General features: G+C 41.5%; 1 protein-coding gene and 1 long non-coding RNA gene across 5 annotated transcripts in view; one reads left to right on the top strand and one right to left on the bottom strand.

Annotated features, from left to right (window-relative positions):
* LOC146343832 (uncharacterized) overlaps nt 1-4,819 on the top strand; it is a 39,842-nt gene extending 35,023 nt beyond the window's left edge. The window contains exon 4 of one of the 2 annotated variants that reach the window (XR_014792046.1): nt 3,651-4,819. This is a non-coding gene — a long non-coding RNA (uncharacterized LOC146343832). The remainder of the gene's footprint in view (nt 1-3,650) is intronic. The other variant, XR_014792047.1, reaches the window with a different exon arrangement.
* LOC146343831 (bifunctional heparan sulfate N-deacetylase/N-sulfotransferase 3) overlaps nt 1-19,719 on the bottom strand; it is a 140,041-nt gene that overhangs the window by 24,532 nt on the left and 95,790 nt on the right. For all 3 annotated transcript variants that reach the window (XM_084855907.1, XM_084855905.1, XM_084855906.1), the window contains exon 7: nt 3,742-3,924. In XM_084855907.1, the coding sequence (XP_084712033.1) occupies nt 3,742-3,924 (183 nt within the window). The remainder of the gene's footprint in view (nt 1-3,741; nt 3,925-19,719) is intronic.

Here is a 19,719-nt window from a genome sequence, read left to right as displayed (position 1 = left end):
TCTCGTGATGTACTCTGCATATAAATTAAATAAGCAGGGCGACAATATACAGCCATGTCGTACTCCTTTCCAAATTTTGAACCAATTGGTTGTTCCATGTCCGGTTCTTACTGTTGCTTCTTGACCCTCGTACAGATTTCTCAGGAGACAGATAAGGTGGTCTGGTACTCCCATCTCTTTAAGAATTTGCCACAGTTTGTTGTGATCCACACAATCAAAGGCTTTAGCGTAGTCAATGAAGCAGAAATAGATGTTTTTCTGGAATTCTCTTGCTTTCTCCATGATCCAGCGAATGTTGGCAATTTGATCTCTAGTTCCTCTGCCTCTTTGAAACCCAGTTTGTACTTCCGGTAGTTCTCGGTTCACATGCTGCTGAAGCCTAGCTTGTAGGATTTTGAGCATAACCTTGCTGGCATGTGAAATGAGCACAATTGTGTGGTAGTTTGAACTCTCTTTGGCACTGCCCTTCTTTGGAATTGGAATGTAAAGTGACCTTTTCCAGTCTTGTGGCCACTGTTGAGTGTTCCAGATTTGTTGACAAATTGAGTGCAGCACTTTAGCAGCAGCATCTTTTAGGATTTTAAGTAGCTCAGCTGGAATACTGTCATCTCCGCTAGCTTTGTTGTTAGTAATGCTTGCTAAGGCCCACTTGACTTCACTCTCTAGCATGTCCGGCTCAAGTTCAGTGACCGCACTATCATAGCTATCAGGGACATTAAGATCTTTCCTGTATAGTTCTTCTGTGTATTCTTTCCACCTCTTCTTAATCTCATCTGCTTCTGTTAGGTCCCTGCCTTCTTTGTCCTTTATTATGCCTGTCTTTGCACAAAACGTTCCCTTGATATCTCCGATTTTCTTGAAGAGATGTCTAGTCTTTCCCATTCTATTGTTTTCTTCGATTTCTTTGCATTGTTCATTTAAGAAGGCCTTCTTGTCTCTCCTTGCTATTCTCTGGAACTCTGCATTCAGTTGGATATATCTTCCCCTTTCTCCCTTGCTTTTCGCTTCCCTTCTTTCGTGAGCTACTTGTAAAGCCTCATCAGACAGCCACTTGGCTTTCTTGCATTTCTTTTTCTTTGGGATGGATTTCGTTGCTGCCTCCTGAACAGTGTTACGGACCTCCGTCCATAGTTCCTCAGGCACTCTGTCTATCAGGTCTAATCCCTTCAATCTATTTGTCACCTCCACTGTATATTCATAAGGGATATGATTTAGGTCATACCTAAATGGTTTCGTGGTTTTCCCTACGTTCTTCAATTTAAGCCGAAATGTTGCGATAAGAAGCTCATGATCTGAGCCACAGTCAGCTCCAGGTCTTGTTTTTACTGACTGTATGGAGCTTCTCCATCTTTGGCTGCAAAGTACATAATCAATCTGATTTTGATATTGACCATCTGGTGATGTCCATGTGTAGTCGCCTCTTGTGCCATTGGAAAAGAGTGTTTGCTATGATCAGCGTGTTCTCTTGGCAAAACTCTTATTAGCCTTTGTCCTGCTTCATTTTGTACACCAAGGCCATGCTTGCCTGTTATCCCAGTGATTTCTTGACTTCCTACTTTAGCATTCCAATCCCCTATGATGAAGAGGACATCTTTTTTTGGTGTTAGTTCTAGAAGGTGTTGTAGGTCTTCACAGAACCGATCAACCTCAGCTTCTTCGGCCTCAGTGGTTGGGGTATAGATTTGAATTACTGTGATGTTGAATGGTTTGCCTTGGATTCGTACTGAGATCATTCTGTTGTTTTTGAGATTGTACCCCAGTACTGCTTTTCCCACCCTTTTGTTGACTATGAGTGCTACTCCATTTCTTCTAAGGGATTCTTGCCCACAGTAGTAGATATTCTGCCATTTTCTTAAAGATAGTACTACTTTCCCCCCAATTTGTTATTATTAGTATTCAGGCAGAACTTAGCATATTTGCAACCATTCTTTAGTTATTAGGTGTAACCAATTCCTTTAAATTGCCCAATAGTAAAACTCTTGAGTTCATAGATAATTTATATCCAGTTATATCTTCTGTCATCTGAATCACATTAACCCAAAAATGGCTTATATGTTTATAAGATCACCACATATGTTCAAAGTTTGCACAGTTTTGACCACCTTCCAATATATTGCTTTAGCCAATTTATATATTGTCTGTATCCTCTTGGGTTTTTAAATACCACAGACAAATTATCTTACTGGTGTTCTAATGTATATTATAAAATTTTTGGTAACGAACACTTTTGTGAACCATTACTCATTAGCCATTTTTCACACTTAGAGGTCTATGAAAATTGTTAGTTCTGGCTAGTCTATCCTAATTTGTAGAATCTGAATGCGGACTGTGCCAGATCTGCATATTCAATTATTCTCCTTCATTCAAAAATATCACATACATTTTCAAATCCTCTTTGCTTCCACCTATTATAATCGTAATATGCCCTACATTGCTGAAAGCATTCCATAGAAAATATTAACATTAATGGAGGAATTCCCAGGGCTAGTACTGTTCTTACCTTTACCCATAAACACAAAATTGTATTCTGTATATCATTAGGGTGATGAATTCAGCCTCTGTCTACTCTCCAAATCCCATCTTTCAAAGGCATTGGAATGTCAACCTGTTCTAATGTCCATTAGCTGATAAACAAACCACTGAGTCATAGCTGTAAATATGGCTATTTGATAATATCTGCCAATGTTTTATACTGCCAGATAATCCTCCTTAATTTTTTTTCTGTGTAACCTTAAAAACTACTCTTAGAATTTTTGATGGGGAGATAAATTTATTAATTGTATTTTGTAATGTCCTTCATAATCTTAGCAGAAATAATGGAATGCACAAAAATAATTTAAAAAATTCATTTTTATCATTGCAGTTAGGCCTAACCAAGATAACTTTGCTCTTATTCAGTTATTAAGAAGCAAAGAGATATAAAAGTAAGAGATTGGTGTGGCAAAAGCACTATTTAATTTATAATGTTCCACTAGTGATCAAAGGTTGAGCTTAGCTAGATAAGAACATAAGAAGTGCCATGCTGGATCAGACAAAGGGTCCATCTAGTCCAGCATTTTGTTTACACAGTGGCCAACCAGCTGTCGACCAGGAAACCACAAAGCAGGACACGAGTGCAACAGCACCCTCCTGCCCATGTTCCCCAACAACTGGTGTACATAGGCATACTGCCTCTGGTAGTGGAGGTAGCACATAGCCATCAAAACTAGTGGCCATTGATAGACTTCTCCAGGAATTTGTCTAACCCTCTTTTGAAGCCATCCACATTGGTGGCCATCACGACATCTTGTGGTAGCGAATTCCATAGTTTAAATATGCGCTGTGTGAAGTACTTCCTGAATCTCCCACCACTCAGCTTCATGGGATGACCCTGGGTCTAGTATTTTGAGAGAGGGAGAAAAATGTCTCCCTATCCACATTCTCCACACCATGCATAATGTTGTACACCTCTATCATGTCTCCCCTTACCCTCCTTTTTTTCCAAGAATCCCAGCTGTTGTAACCTTCCCTCATAGGGGAGATGCTCCAGTCCTTTGATCATTTTAGTAGCCCTTCCCTGCATTTTTTCCAGATGGATTGTAATTATTGTCCATTAACAGTAGAAGACACGTTCATCTTTAACCAAGATTATTTTATATTATTTTTTGCAGCAGAATCAGACTGCACAGAAGATTAAGCAAACTGTTCACCAGCAGATAAGATAGCAGTATTCTTTGCAGAGTGCTTCTTTTACAACCTTACCTGCCAAAGAGGGTCCTTTTGCTCAGGGAAGAGCTCAAAGTATTTGTGAGCCAGCTGAACTGGAGGTAGTGTCTGCAGCTTCAGGTTAGTCCAACTCTGAACAAAATTGGCCAGATTGACGAAGGTGTACAAACCCAATCGGTCATTCCCATAGTTAGACAAGTGAGTCATGAAGATACTGATCTTAAAAACAAAAACATTTTTTCCTTATTGTATCACTAGATGGCAGTGCAGCTACAGAGAATATATTATTCTAGTATTTGCCCTTAAAAATGACAAAGATATGGAGTAAAGTGTACACATTCTTAATTATTTTTAAATCTAGCTCTGGTATTATATGTTTGACCATGTCTGTTGCCTCTCTGTGTTATCAGCTGTAATTGTGTAATGTCTGTGCATGCTTCCTACTCTAGAGAAGCCTTATATTACCTTTTCCTATGCCAGTGATACCTACGGCTGATCGCACAGCTCAAATGTTATGCTGGGCCTATTGCATTATGTAATACACACATACACTCACATCAAGGCGAAATCACAAAGGACACCGGGATGTGGTAGGTGTTATACACAGATCAAGAAATCTCCTGGTATGGAACAGTGATGGCCATTACAAACAGTGATGTGGGGTGGAACTTTTTTCCAGTGCTTTATTTTTCAACTGAAAATTTTCCATTTCCTAAGTTCATTAATAAAAATAAATGTCTGCCGATGTGTAAATGCAATATTAGGCAAGCTTTGCAGATTCAAAGTTGTAAATAATGTTTTTCAGGTGATTATCCCTAGCAAGTATGTGAGAGAATACATATATGTCATTGAAATACATATATGTCTCAGCGTGAAATGGAACTAATAAGTAGTGCCAGTGAAATAGTGGTTGTAAGAACCATACATACTATATGTATGAACATATCATACATAGTTCTTGGGTTTCTAAAATTAATTAGCGTGTCAACAGTTTTCAGTACCTTTGCTTTGTTCTTAAATTTAAACAATGTAAAGGAAGTATATGCTAATGTCTTTAAATGTTTACAACTCTACCAATAAAAATGTTTACATAGCGTAGCATTTAAATAACATTAAGCGTGCATTCATTTTTTCCTCAAATATTTCAGGCCAATACTTGTGGTGTATTGGGACAAAAAATTAACATGGGGTGCTTTTTTACAGTTTTGTTGTTTACTAAATACAAGTAAAATAAACATGCTAAATTGGATCCCTCTGATCTAGGGCATCAAGAAAGTTTCCCTACACACACTGAAAATTTTCCAGTGCAAATTAACATGTGAACCGAAAATTTTCCTGTGCAAATGAACCTATGCAAATTAGGTGGAGAGGGGCAGTGGAGGCACATTATGTCTCTTCACTCGCTGTGCAGTTGGAGCACAAGGCAAGCAAAAACTAAGATGATACGCTCCAACTCTATGCGCTAGATCCAAGTCGGGGGGGGGGGGCAGGGGAGAACAACCCAAGCTTCTCCTGAGCTGTGGATATGGGGAGAGGGTGGGTGCAGTATTGAGCTAGCTGGGCCAATAGTATTAGGGCACAATCCTATGCATGTTTAGACAGAAAAGTCCTACCACTTCAAGCATTGCTGGGATGTTGTAGGACTTTTTTTCTTTCTAAATGTACATAGGATTGTGCCCTTGCTTGGTATAAGGCAGCTTCCTATGATTCTATGGGAAATACTACTCCCACATGACTAGGGTTTGAGGGATACTTGGGGCTCATCACCCGCACCAGAAGCTGACTGCACACTTGCCCTCATGAGTGAAATTGTAGAGCCCTGCTAATCAGGACAACCAGGGCAAGAATTTTAAAAGGAGAATGCCATATTTCTGTAGTACCAAAAAGGCAGCATTTTTCTTTTTAAAAAAGGCTTGGCTTGCACACACACAAAACTGAATTGCCTAGCCTTGCTTGCATGGGAAATGTAGTATGGCACTCTAGTTAAACAGACAATTAATTGTATAAATTATGTTGTGCCACACATTCAAATACAAGTTAATTTTATAAGGGATTTTCTATTAACTACTCTAAGACAAGATATTTGTTCGTATGGGAGAAAGGAGGTATTAATAATTTTAATTCCCTCCGCCCCGCCAATCAGCGACTAGATTGAAAAAGTTGAATTTCCAGCTTACAGGTTACAGTGCATTTTAAAATGTTGTACCTTCTATGTACTAGGATTTCTCCCCAAAGCACCGCAATTCTATTTTTGTGCTGCTCCTTTAGCAGAATTTGCAACAAGCATCGTTTCACAGAGAATTTGTTTAATGAGTGTCACCTTGTGACACAGCTTGGCTTGTGACTAACGCCTAGGGCTTCATTTTTTGCTATTCTCAAAGGATGAGGAGGTACAAGGAGATATAATTCATCGGACACAATCCCCCCACTTTAAAGCTAGAACTGTAAAAATGTATTTTCAAAATATGACTGTGTTCCCTTCAGGCAAGGAATAATGCATTTTTGCCACATGTATAACCTTTTCAAATTTCCTTTATTATTTTAAGTCTTGAAACCATAAGCAGACCAGAAACTGGACTGTTGTTTTCAGCAGAGATATAATTGGAAAGTTTCCCCACAAAATATAAGCTTGATTTTTCAGCAGCTTCTCCTCCTACACCTATGCCGACCTCTGACATTTATAATGTCAGTTCACCCCCTGGCAATTCTTTTACCTGCCAGCAACTTTAGCACTGCACTGAAAGAAAAAAAGGGAGAGAACTTGAAAAGGTTAGTAGTTCAGGGAATATATGTATTATTCTTTCCCTGAAGGGAATCTCACTATAATCCTAAGAATGTTATAGAGTGAACATTCGAAGGTTATTATATATATTTTTTTAAGTGGACTGAATAGATCATAATAAATCATCTTCAGTGTAAGGTGCCCTGTCAGGAAGGGAAAACACAAACCTCATATTCAGTTTTACTACCATGCCTCTCTTTATGCTACAAACAGTTATTTGTATGAAAAGAGACATAATCATAACTCAGTTTTCTGTAATATTTCATAATACATTTATTACATGTTTACACAACAGAGGATAAGGAATCAAGTGTTGGAGGGGATCCCAAAATCTTCTAGTCTAATTTGTCATGCCATTTATGTTACATAAAGGGTGGCTTATCACTGACAAGGTGCAAATGCTTGCTGCTCCTTCTCAACTGGAACAAATTAATCTTCAGTCTTGTTAACACTGTGAGGTCTAGCCCCTGAGAGGGCAACACACCTTTAATCTAGTGGTATAGAAATGGAAATTCTACCACTGCCACTTCTCCTTTCATTGCAGCACTCAATAATGGGGGAAATCATATCTGGAAAAATGGTCCCTTCACATAATTCTTAAAATGTGCAGCAGCCAGTTAGGGTCTGCCAATGTTAAGTCTTTACAGAAGAGAATCCATATGTACATGAAATGTTCAATATATCCAAACCAAATTCCAGAAGAGTAGCTGTGTTAGTCTCTGTACACAAAACCAGCATTGAGTCTTGTAGCACCTTAAAGACTTGCACACACAGGGACCATAGGATTTTCTGGATCTCCCTCCACATAGGCAGAGAGGGAAGTCTGGCCTTGGAGGGGGAAGTCTGCCTTCAGAAGCCTCCTCCCCATGGGTACAGAAAGATCCATTGCTGTTGCTCCTCCATCACTGGTGCTTCGATGGTGCAGAGGGCAAAAAAGGGGGGTACTCAGGACATGTCCAAGCATATCAGGTGAGGCTTTGGTTCCACTGTATCCCCTTCTGTTCCCCTGACACATCCCACAAACCAGTGGGGAAGACATACAATGCCCTTGAGCTGGCATACTTATTTTCCAGCCAGCCACCTCTCCCTCAACTTTTGCCCTGCCAGCCCTGCAGTTCCTCTGTCTCCGCTCCTCCTGCCTCCATAGGATTGCCCTGTTTGTAGTATTAGCTGACGTGAACTGGAGCTCATCTTGTCAAGCGCATGTCAAAATGCAAAACCAAACTATGATATTTTTAACACAGATTTTTAAGAACAAAACACTCCGGCCATAATACATTTAATTAAGGCTGTAGTCCTGTTACCCATTTCCTACATATGAATTGGTGGTCTTCCCTAGCAGTTTCCTAATGAATATGTGCTGATCAATTCATCTCAGACAAATGACTCATTCAGCAACTCAGATGGCCTTTATTACTTCTTTTCCCTTTTATAAAGGGCAAGGCAGGACTGAATGAATTCTCCTAACCTTGCCACCCTTTAAACTGTGAAAACAGCCTATATTATAAGATTACATCACAGCATCTTTTAAAAGCCTTTTAGAGCATTTCAGTTGCTTCACTGCAAATATACCCATCCTCCTTCCCCTTTTCCCCCAAATAAACTGGAATGTTAAATGTGTTTTATTGCACTCTCTCTAGAAATTAACATATTTTATAAAAAGGCAAACGGAATGCAGAAAATGTTTTAAATGATGGTTTAGAACTACATCTGGCCCCTGGCTGGTGACTGATAATGGTTTCCAACTGTCATCTTTTTCAGAGTAACAATGGCAAAGGTTCTTAATTCTTTTTCCTACTGCACAGAACCCTCTGGGTAAGCTGTATAATCATCTCCTTTTGACTGCTTGCCAGCATGCCCGCTTCCTTACACTGCGAAATAAAAGTGGCAAAAAGGTCTCCCTTTGGGTCTGTGTTCATTCCAGACCCTTGAAGTAACAGAACTTTCACCCAGCTTTTAGTTTATGATGAAAATCTGAGGTAAAAATGGAACAAGCATTCAGATCACACACTTTGAACTAGTTTTACATTGTTGTTTCGACAACATGCTTTACTCCAACAGTTTGTCCCAGTTCATACCCAGAGCTTAGAGGCCAGTGCTTACTGCAAACTACCAATGGCACAGTCTCCGTTTGTTTGAAGAGGGCTTGTGTGTATGTAAGCCTGACTGAAACAAATGGAGTTGGCACAGTGGCAGTGCTTTGTGGATTATATTTCGGTTGCATGAGATTTTCTTTCCATCACAATCCTCCCTTTTTACGTAGTATGTGTGCATTTCCATTTTATAAGTTCAGTGAGTCTTCTACTTCATATCCTTTAATCCTTTGTGGTTGTGTGGTAAAACCACACTGACTGCGATGACCAGTACAACTGCAAACTTTTTTTTTCCCAGCAGGGCTTCTGCACCTTTAAACTAGGGATGTATAAAGGTTTTGCCCATGTAAATTTTAGGGATGAAAAGCCGTATAAAACTGTTCTTGCTTACCCTTTTCATGCCCTGTTCACTGCCTGCCTGTAGCTATTTCTTTGCCTGATCTGCAGCTTCAGCAATATTTGTTTTTTAAGGGGACTTTTTCCTGAGGCAATCCCAGCCAATCAGGGACCACCTAGGCAAACATCAGAAAACTAAATCAGAATGAAGGTAGGAAGCATTGCCCTTACTCTGAATTGGCTATCTAGTATTATCAGGAAGCCTATCATGTAGTGATACAATTAAACCAAATCAATAAGGGCAGTGCTTCTAGCCGTTCATCTGAATACGTGATTTTTTTGCCCTGTTTTGCAGCCCCATGCTCAACAATAACTGAACTTCTGGGGTGATGGTTTTTGCAGAATCATCCCCTCCCCTTTTCGATGTACACCTATCTCTAAGAGCTGCATGATATGCAAAAATTCAGCAGCTGAAATCTTTTGCAATATGCAGATACAGTGGTGGGGAAAGCTTTACTTGTTGAATTTCTACTTGTTCCATATCCCTGCCAGAAAACAGAAGATGAAAACCCAAATTAACGTTATTTCAAATGTGGTTTGAACAAGGTGACAAGACACAATTGTTGTTGAAACATCCACAAGACCAGTCACGGGGGGGGGGGGGGATCTATTTTTTGAGGTTTGGCCACAGGACTAACATATAAAATGCCTTTAGAAGCTAATTGAAGTTGCTGGAGGGAATAGAAAACTTGTTCTGAAAACTCCAGATGCAGAAAGGAGGCTATTTTATCTGAAAAAAACTGAGCAACTCTCTCTCTTTATACCCCATCCTTTCCCCTCCACCCAATCCCATGTGTCCAACAGCTGTCTAATATTGCTATTTAAATGTCAGACAAGGCTGAATTTCTCATTTTTGTTCCGCACCTCAATTACCCCCTCAATTGCTCTCCATATCTGTTGATAGCATCACCACCCACCCTAATAACCCAGAACAAACCCTCAGACTTTTTATTATTCCTTCGTCTCCTTTGTTCCCATGATCAATTTATTGTCAAGTTGTATTGCTTTCTTTCTATACAGTACTGCAAAACACCTGTCTCCTCGGCTAAAACTCTGATTTATACTCTGGTCAACTCCTACTCTGAGCACCAAAAAATAATAATGTTAACTCTATTTATAAAAAGCATTTTATTCCACCTTTTGGCCATAACATTAGACCCCAGAGAAGTTTACAGAACAAAACAAAAACGATCAAATAACAAAGATTAAAGCTAAAGCCTTAAAATCAAAAGAATCAGAATTAAAACATTCAATCATATATCAGAAACCATTAAAAGCCAAGCAGAATAAGCATATTTTCACTGTCTGTCTAACAACAGTGATGGGGATGGTCTCACCTCCCTTGGGAGAGAATCCCACAACTGGGGTGCTGCCATGGAAAAGGCTCTGTCTTGGGTTCCCACCAACAGAACTTCTTTTGGTGGTGGGACATATAACAGGGCCTCCAAAGATTACCTCAGTCTACAGGCAGGTTAATATGGGAGGAGGCAGTCTTTCAGATGTCTTGGCCCTAGGCCATTTAAGGCTTTATAGCAGGGATGGGCAGCTTGTGGCCCTCCAAACGTTTTGGTCTACAAATCACATGATCTCTCACCATTGGTTATGCTGGCTATGGCTAATGGGTGTTATAGGCAAGAACATCTGGAGAGCCACACGTTGCCCATCCATGCTTTATAGGTAAGCACTAGCACCTTGAATTGGGCTCTGAAATAAATTGGAAGCCATGCAGGTGACATAAGAATAAGTTAAAAAGTGTATTCTAGAGAGCAATCTGGCTGTTGCATTTTGCATCAGCTGCAGTTTCCAAACACTTTTCAAGGGCAGCCCCATGTAGTGGGAGACTCCTTGCTGCGTGGGATCGAGACCCAAGTATGTCGCGAAGACCTGTGGACTCACCAGGTATGTTGTCTCCCGGGAGGACGAATTAGAGATGTGACTGAAAGGCTGCCTGCACTCATAAAGCCCACTGACAGGTATCCCTTTCTTCTCATCCATGTGGGAACAAATGATACCGCCAAGCGGAGCTATGAAGAAATCACGTCAGACTTTGAAGCTTTGGGAAGGAAACTCAAGAACTTTGGGGCCCAGATAGTTTTCTCATCCATCCTTCCAGTAGTTAGAAGAGGGATAGAAAGGGAACGAAAAATACTCCGGGTGAACGACTGGCTACGAAGGTGGTGCCGACGAGAGAGATTTGGATTCTGGGACCACGGGCTATACTTCCTGGAAGATGGGCTGTTGGCAAGGGACGGGTTGCACCTCACAAAGGATGGGAAGAATGTGTTTGGCCACAGCATGAAGAACTTCATCAGGAGGGCTTTAAACTGAATCCTACAGGGAAGGGAGATGTAATGTTGGGGGTAACAATGGACGTAGGCGCATGCACTGCAACGGAGAGAGAACAGCTCTGATAGCACCCAATAATAGTCTTCAGACACATGTAGGAAGAAAGCCAGACTATGAAGCACATGGGTCTTCGATGTCTATATACTAATGCCCAGAGTATGGGAAACAAACAGAACGAACTTGAACTCTTAATACAGGAGGGAAATTATGACTTGATAGGTATAACTGAGACTTGGTGGGATGACTCTCATGACTGGAATACAGCAATTGAAGGATATAACTTGTTCAAAAAGAACAGGAGGAACAGAAAGGGAGGTGGGGTTGCACTGTATGTGAAAAATACATATCTCTGCACAGAAATACAGGAGGATGAGCTTGGTAGCCCCATCGAGAGCATCTGGATCAAAATAAATGGAGCAAAGAATAAAAGGAACCTGGTGGTCAGAGTCTACTACCGGCCACTCAACCAAGGAGAAGATGAGGATGAAACTTTTGAAAAGCAAATAGCCAATGTTTTAAGGAAGCATGATGTAATAGTAATGGGGGACTTCAATTTCCCCGATATTTGTTGGGAGACAAATTCTGCAAAACATGGCCCCTCCAGGAAATTCCTGACTTGTGTGGTGGATAACTTCCTCCTACAGAAAGGAGAGGAAGGAACTAGAGGATCGGCTATCCTTAACTTGATCCTAACCAACAGAGATGACTTAGTGGATAAAGTAGCAGTTACAGGAACTCTGGGGGAAAGCAACCATGTTGCATTTGAGTTCTTGGTTCTAAGGGAAGCAAAAGCCGAGTGTAGTCAAACGCGTACCCTGGATTTTAGGAAAGCTGATTTTAATAAACTCAGAACAATGATCAGTAAGGTCCCATGGCAAGTGACGCTAATGAGAAAAGGAGTCCAAGATGGGTGGGAGCTTTTAAAAAAGGAAATTCTCAAGGCACAATCACAAACAATTCCAACAAGAAGTAAAGGTGGAAGACAACAGAAGAAGCCAAGTGGCTTCACAAAAAGCTTAGGGATGACCTGAAAACAAAAAAGGACACATATAGGAAGTGGAAAGAAGGCCAAGTAACAAAGGAAGAGTACAGGCAGGTAGCACGGAATTGCATGGATGGCGTCAGGAAGGCTAAAGCTGAGAACGAGCTGAGGTTAGCGAGGGATGCTAAAAACAACAAAAAGTCTTTCTTCAGCTACACGCACAGTAAAAGGCAGAGAAAAGAAATGGTTGTTCAGCTGTTAAATAAGGATGGCAAAACGATAACAGGTGACAAAGAAAAGGCAGAGGTGCTCAATTCCTACTTTGGCTCAGTCTTCTCCCAAAAGAGGGTCTATGACCCCCCTGGCAAAGGTGAAGTACAGGCTGAAGGGGCAGGATTGCAGCTTGAGATGGATAGGCATATGGTCAAGGAACACCTAATTACTTTGAATGAGATCAAATCTCCAGGGCCAGATGAACTGCATACTAGAGTAATAAAGGAACTGGCAGAAGAACTCTCAGAACCGCTGTCTATTCTCTTTGAGAAATCATGGAGGACGGGGGAAGTGCCAGATGACTGGAGGAGGGCTAATGTTGTCCCTATCTTCAAAAAGGGCAAAAAGGAGGAACCTGGGAACTACAGACCAGTCAGTCTGACATCACTCCCTGGGAAAATTCTGGAGCAGATGATAAAGCAATCCATCTGGAAGCACCTTGAAAACAATGCCGTGATTACTTGAAGCCAACATGGATTTGTCAAAAACAAGTCCTGCCAGACAATCTGATCTCATTTTTTGATCAAGTAACCTCCCTTGTAGACCATGGGAATGCTGTAGACATCATATACCTCAACTTCAGCAAAGCTTTCGACAAAGTGCCCTATGATATCCTGATGAGCAAACTAGCTCAAAGTGGGCTAGATGAAACAACGATCAGGTGGATCCACAGTTGGCTACAGAATTGGACTCAAAGAGTGCTTATCAATGGGACCTTCTCAAACTGGGGAGAGGTAACGAGCGGGGTACCGCAGGGCTCAGTCCTGGGCCCAGTGCTCTTCAACATTTTTATTAATGACTTGGAGGAGGAGGTGCAGGGAATGCTGATCAAATTTGCAGATGACACAAAATTGGGCGGGATAGCTAATACTTTGGAAGACAGAAACAAAATTCAAAGTGATCTGGATAGACTGGAGCGCTGGGCAGAAAACAACAGAATGACATTTAATAGGGATAAATGCCAAGTTCTGCACCTAGTTAAAAGAAACCAAATGCACAGTTACAAGATGGGGGATACGTGGCTCAACAACACTACAAGCGAGAAAGATCTTGGAATTGTTGTCCATCACAAGCTGAATATGTGCCAACAATGTGATGTGGCTGCAAAAAAGGCAAATACTCTTTTGGGCTGCAATAATAGAAGCATAGCTTCCAAATCCCGGGAAGTACTAGTTCCCCTCTACTGAGCACTGGTTAGGCCTCACCTGGAGTACTGTGTCCAGTTCTGGGCACCACACTTTAAGAAGGATGCAGACAAACTGGAGAGGGTTCAGAGGAGGGCAACAAAGATGATCAGAGGACTGGAAACAAAGCCCTATGAAGAGAGACTGAAAGAACTGGGCATGTTTAGCCTTGAGAAGAGAAGACTGAGGGGAGATAGGATAGCACTCTTCAAGTACTTGAAAGGTTGTCACAGAGAGGAAGGCCAGGATCTCTTCTCGATCATCCCAGAGTGCAGGACACGGAATAATGGGCTCAAGTTACAGGAAGCTAGATTCTGGCTAAACATCAGGAGAAACTTCCTGACTGTTAGAGCAATACGACAATGGAACCAATGACCTAGGGAGGTGGTGGGCTCTCCCACACTGGAGGTGTTCAAGATGAAGCTAGACAGCCATCTGTCCAGGATGCTGTGACTTGGATTCCTGCATTGAGCAGGGGGTTGGACTTGATGGTCTTGTAGGCCCCTTCCAACCCTACCATTCTATGATTCTGTGATTCTATTCCATGAATGGGTGGTAGGCATTTCTTCAAAATAATACTCAGGGTTCTGAAATATTGGTGGTGGTAACTCTCTTTACAAAAGGTGTGCTAGTACGAATAAATTGAAGAGAGCCTGCTCTAGTGGACTGTGGCTGTAGGAGCTAAGTCAGACTGGCTTCAAGCAATTCTACCTACATATTTTCTAGTTGTTAAATCTTCCTTCCGTATAAGAGCAGGAGTAATGGCATATAATCTAGTGCAGTAAATTTAGTGCTCGAAAAATGAAATAATTGTTGATTAATGAATGTGTTTTATTGAGGCGCTAGACGCAAATATCCTTTCATTTTAATATAGTGCTGTTATTTTAGCTGCAGAACAAATGTTTACAGGCCACAAGAGTATGTTTAACTTTCAGACCATCTATTTTCCAATTAATTTTGCTTTGTGTACACTGTGTATGCAGGTCCCTGATATTGTCTCCATATTACTCAGAAGAGTTCAATCTCAGGTATTCAGAGACCCAGCAACAGCTGCTCTTGCTCCATTAGACTCATAAAGCGACAGAATAATGAATTAGGTTTCGGTTTGTGCTTGAATATATTTCCTTAAATTGGTGAAGAGAAATTCATTTTTTAAGATGGATGGTATTACCCCCCTCTCCACACACACACACACATATTGTGTTCAGTCTTTGAAATAAAAAGAGATCTGTCTGCAACTGAACATGATCTGACTTCACATTTTTTCGACCTCCATTACCTGCATCCTCCTCCTTTCCCTTTTTCTGTTTCTGTGTGGGTTTGTTTTCATTCATTTTGTTTCACAGGCAGGCTTCACAGGGTGCTGCTAGGCCTCAGGGCAATTGCTAGGGGCAACAGCCAAGCTCTCCCCCTCGGACTGTATTGTTTTGAATGGGACGAATCAGAGGAGGGAGGGGTTGCTGCTCCTCCAGTGATGCCCTGCGCGCAGGTGGGGTTTGAGTGTTTCTGTGTGTGTGTGTGGGGGGGTAGCGGGCAGGGCGACTCGGCAGGAGTGGGTGGGGCACAAGACCGGCACCATATTGGATGGCTCTGGCTCTGGGCGGGTGAGGGAAAGGTGTGTTTTTTCCTTCTCCCCCGCCCCAGCTCATCTTTTGTTTTTCAGGCCCAGGTGAATGTGGGGGTGGGGCTTCTTGGGTGAGGGCTTGAAACACCCCCTTTGGGTGCTTCCAGATGAGACTTTTATCCTGCAGTGGGTGTTTAGTTGCCTGGAGCTCTGATTCTTTATGAATTACTTGTTTTATGGTATGTTTTTATTACTGATTGGGTATTTATGGTAGAATATTTAGTACATGAGGTATTTTGATGTACTCAGTTCTGTTCATTGCCTTAATTTTCATTTCAAACAAGAATGGGACAGAGATTTTAAATAAAGCTTGCAGTAAGAAATGCACAGCTAACTTTGATGTCGATAAAGTTTATTTTTCCTGATGCATCCCAGTGGCTGTGGGGGTTTTGTGGATGAGCCAGTGTGGTGTAGTAGCTAGAGTGTTGGACTAGGAGCTGGGAGATCCGGGTTCTAGTCCCCACTCGGCCATGGAAGCTCACTGGGTGACTTTGGGCCAGTCACACACTCTCAGCCCAACCCACCTCACAGGGTTGTTGTTGTGAGGATAAAATGGAGAGGAGGAGGATAATGTAAGCCGCCTTGGGTTCCTTGCAAGAGGAAAAAAGGCGGGGTATAAATGCAATAAATAAATAAATAAATAAATAAATAATTTTTTCCAGTACTTTGGGGGCATGGCTGGCACCACTGGCTTCTTCCCCAAATAGCAGGCAGCCTAATTAAAAACGTAGTTGCGGGTTCATTTCCTCCAGCTATGGCTGTTTCTGAACAACAGATTGGCTCTGCAAAGCAGTTTACATGCCTTCACAGCAATAGTGATTTATCAGAACCGCATAGCCCATGACAAAACAACAACAACAATAATAATAAACAATATTAAACTATTTACTTGCCTCTGGAAAGTTAATACTGAATGACACTGCCAGTTTTCTCTTGGTAGTGCATACCATAAGACTAGAACCATTATAAAGTTATTCTCTTGTTTCTGCCTATGTTACCTGATTTTTTTTGGGGGGGGGCAACAGAACCTGAAGCTCATTCATTTCAGATGTTCTAGAGGAGTTCTTAAACTTTTTTTTTCATGGACAGCATGAAAATTGTTGGCAGGCCTCCGCAGACCACTTTACACTTTTTTCGTTCAAATGAAAGCACTTACATAACTTATATTTTTAAAACAACTTTCTTCAGGGCTTGCCTTGTCATCTAAACCAGCACCTAGTGCGCCTTATGAAGATCATGGGCCCTAGGCCAGCCTGCTGAGAAGGTCACCTAAATATTTAGGGAAAAATTAGTGGCCTGCACCAGCGCTGTATTATCAAAATCACTTGGCCTTGGCCAGGGCTTTGTAAGCCTACTTAGTACTCTGGCCGAATCAAAATGGCTTTGATCTCCATCATCAGAAAAATAAAATGAGTTAGTTGGCCCTTTAATTGGCAGGGCCCACTACAGATATTCTCAGCTGTTCTGCAACCTTTCTGCAGACCCCCTGAATGGAACTCACAGACCACCGATAGTCCGCAGATCACAGTTTGAGAACCTCTTGTCTAGATGGTAGTGTGGTGTCACCTAGGGAGGGTCACTGCTTAGGATACACTGGACCAAAGCCATTTAGGGTTTTAAAGTTTATCTTCACTCACAAAATGTATTACTCTCCTCATACATTTAACATAAATAGGTACAAGCACTTGATAGCAGAATGGATGTGTATCTGTAGTAGCTAAGGTACAATGCCTGTGAACATGACAGGAAACAGGGACAAAAAGAGATACAGAAGTATTTCCCTAGATTTATAGACAGGTGTGTTTGTATGCTGAACTCAACTTGGCCTTTGGGCGTAATTGCTCTTCTACGGGCTCAGAGAGACTGATAATGTCTTCTTGTCATGTTTTATTAGCAAGTCTTAGAAAACAAATATACTACTGAATGGCAGCGTTCTGTGTCCACTCATATCTGGTTGAAAACATAAACGTTTAGTTTCTTTATCATTCACAAGATGCCCTGAGGAGACTGGTAGCATCTTATCTTTTGAAACACAGGATAGAAATATAATTCCGCCAGCCCAGAATATTTATTTTAAAATGGCAACAAAGGTGGATGGATAGATGGATGCAGTGTGTTGGATCCAACAAAGTCTTTCTTGTACATAGAAGGAGTCCTTTCATTCAGGAAGGGGGAATGCAGTTTTCATCAATGTCATCTTCCCACCACAGCTCCCTATGCCACCCCACCCTATTCTGTAGGGATCCAGGTTTTTATGGGCAGCTGGATGTTACAGGGGAAGGGTGGCTCAATGACCTGGTTCACACATAATGCTAACCCATGCTTTATTTAATCAATGGGTCATTGATTTCTGGGTTGTCGTGATGTGTGAACCAAGCTGGGCTAACAAACCATGGTTTGTTAACCACAAACAACTCAGAAAGAGAACCCATGGTTTCCTGTTGGGTTGTGAACTCTGGGTTGTTTAAAGCATGGGTTGCTGTGATGTGAGAACCCAGAACCGTGGGTTGTTTTCCTATGCTATAGAGGTGGCAGGCAAGAGTGGTAAAATGCCACTCCTACAGTGCCACAAAGGTATTTGGGATACAGCAAGGAGTGGGTGAAGTAGGAGGGAAACAAGCAACCCAGGGATTGAGAAAACTAACCACAGTTTGTTTGATTGTCTGCCAAATACATCCTGTGTAGGGCAAAAAAACATGGGTTAAATAAACTATGGGTTAGCATTATATGCGAACCAGGTCAATGAAAATTGCCACCTGAAGAAAGAGCAACACCTTCCACAAGCAGAACTCCATTCAGAAACATCTGGATCCAACCTAGTATTCTTTGAAGAATGTAATGCTTGTAATCAAGCCAAAGCACTGGCTTGAAAAACAATGTTCACTGAAACTGAACTTCACACTATGAAAACAGAACTAATTATTGTATCTCTCTTTTAAGAAGTTCTTTTTGGAGTGGTGTCATATATTTCCACATATGCGAAACATCCTGTAAGCAATGCACACCACCTTGAGAAAATTCTGATAGGAAAGTTAAGCATTCTTCATCTGAAAACCCTTAAGCAGTATGGATTTTTGTATGAGATGGGGGCTAAGAGGCATTTCTACCTCAGTTCTAAAAATAGCCTCTGCTGAACAACTGTGTATGAGACCACAGAAAGACTTGAAATGGTGTAGAATGAGGAAGTGTGGTGTATGTGACTACTCTCCATAAACAACATTAATGGTAACTGTTACCTTCAAGTACTTGCATACCTTCACATATAGGATGATTAGCAAGTTTATAACATAGACAGAGGAGAGTCATTTCATTTTGGAAATTATCTCTGATAAGAAAATGTTTTCTGTGAAGTATGCAGAAACTATTTTGAACACAAGCACCTCTTTTTTTAACCCCCTAGCAAAGAACATCCCTGCTATATATTGTTCTCAGCATAACGAAGCACACGCAAGCAAATTCTGCTGGCAGATATGGCCTGAGCTCTGAGAGAAAAAGGGTGCCATAAAAAAAGGAAGGAGACATCAGTGGAAAAAGGCTCTCTACACAGATATGTGGATAATAAAGGCTGGGAAGATTAAAAATAAAGCCAGTATCTCATTTGTTGTTGTTGTTCAGTCGTTAAGTCGTGTCCGACTCTTCGTGACCCCATGAACCATAGCACGCCAGGCCTTCCTGTCCTCCACTCTCTCCTGGAGTGTGCTCAAGTTCATATTCATTGCATCGGTGATGCTATCTAGCCATCTCATCCTCTGCCTTCTTTACAGCATCGGACTTTCTTTTCACCACCAGACACATCCACAGCTCAGTGTCCTTTTGGCTTTGGCCCAGCCGCTTCACTCTTTCTGGCGCTACTTGGAAATTCCTTCTGCTCTTCCCCAGTAGTATATTGGACACCTTCCGACCTGAGGGGCTCATCTTCCAGCGTCATCTCTTTTAGCCTTGTGATACATTCCATGGGGTTTTCTTGGCAAGAATACTGGAGTGGGTTGCCATTTCCTTCTCCAGTGGACCACATTTTGTCAGAACTCTCCACCATGACCTGTCTGTCTTGGGTGGCCCTGCACGGCATAGCTTATGGCTTCACTGAGTTACGCAAGCCCCTTCACCACAACAAGGCAGTGATCCATGAAGGGGCAGTATCTCATAGCAAGAACAAAAAAACAGATGGTGTACTTAAAACTTCCAATGCACATAGGAAGGTCTTCAATAACTTCCATGGTACACTACACAACCAGGAACATTCTCTAAATTGGTTTTGATTTGTGGGAAATATTGGTTCAGTCGAGTACCTACTAACCCACAGAAATGTTACAATCTTGAAATGCACCTCTGTG

This window comes from Heloderma suspectum, chromosome 5, assembly GCF_057233095.1.
Source record: "Heloderma suspectum isolate Gila_16-S chromosome 5, 16-S_ref, whole genome shotgun sequence".
NCBI lineage: Eukaryota > Metazoa > Chordata > Lepidosauria > Squamata > Helodermatidae > Heloderma > Heloderma suspectum.
The sequence above is the reverse complement of the archived record's forward strand: the minus strand, read 5'-3'. Positions and strand labels throughout refer to the sequence as shown.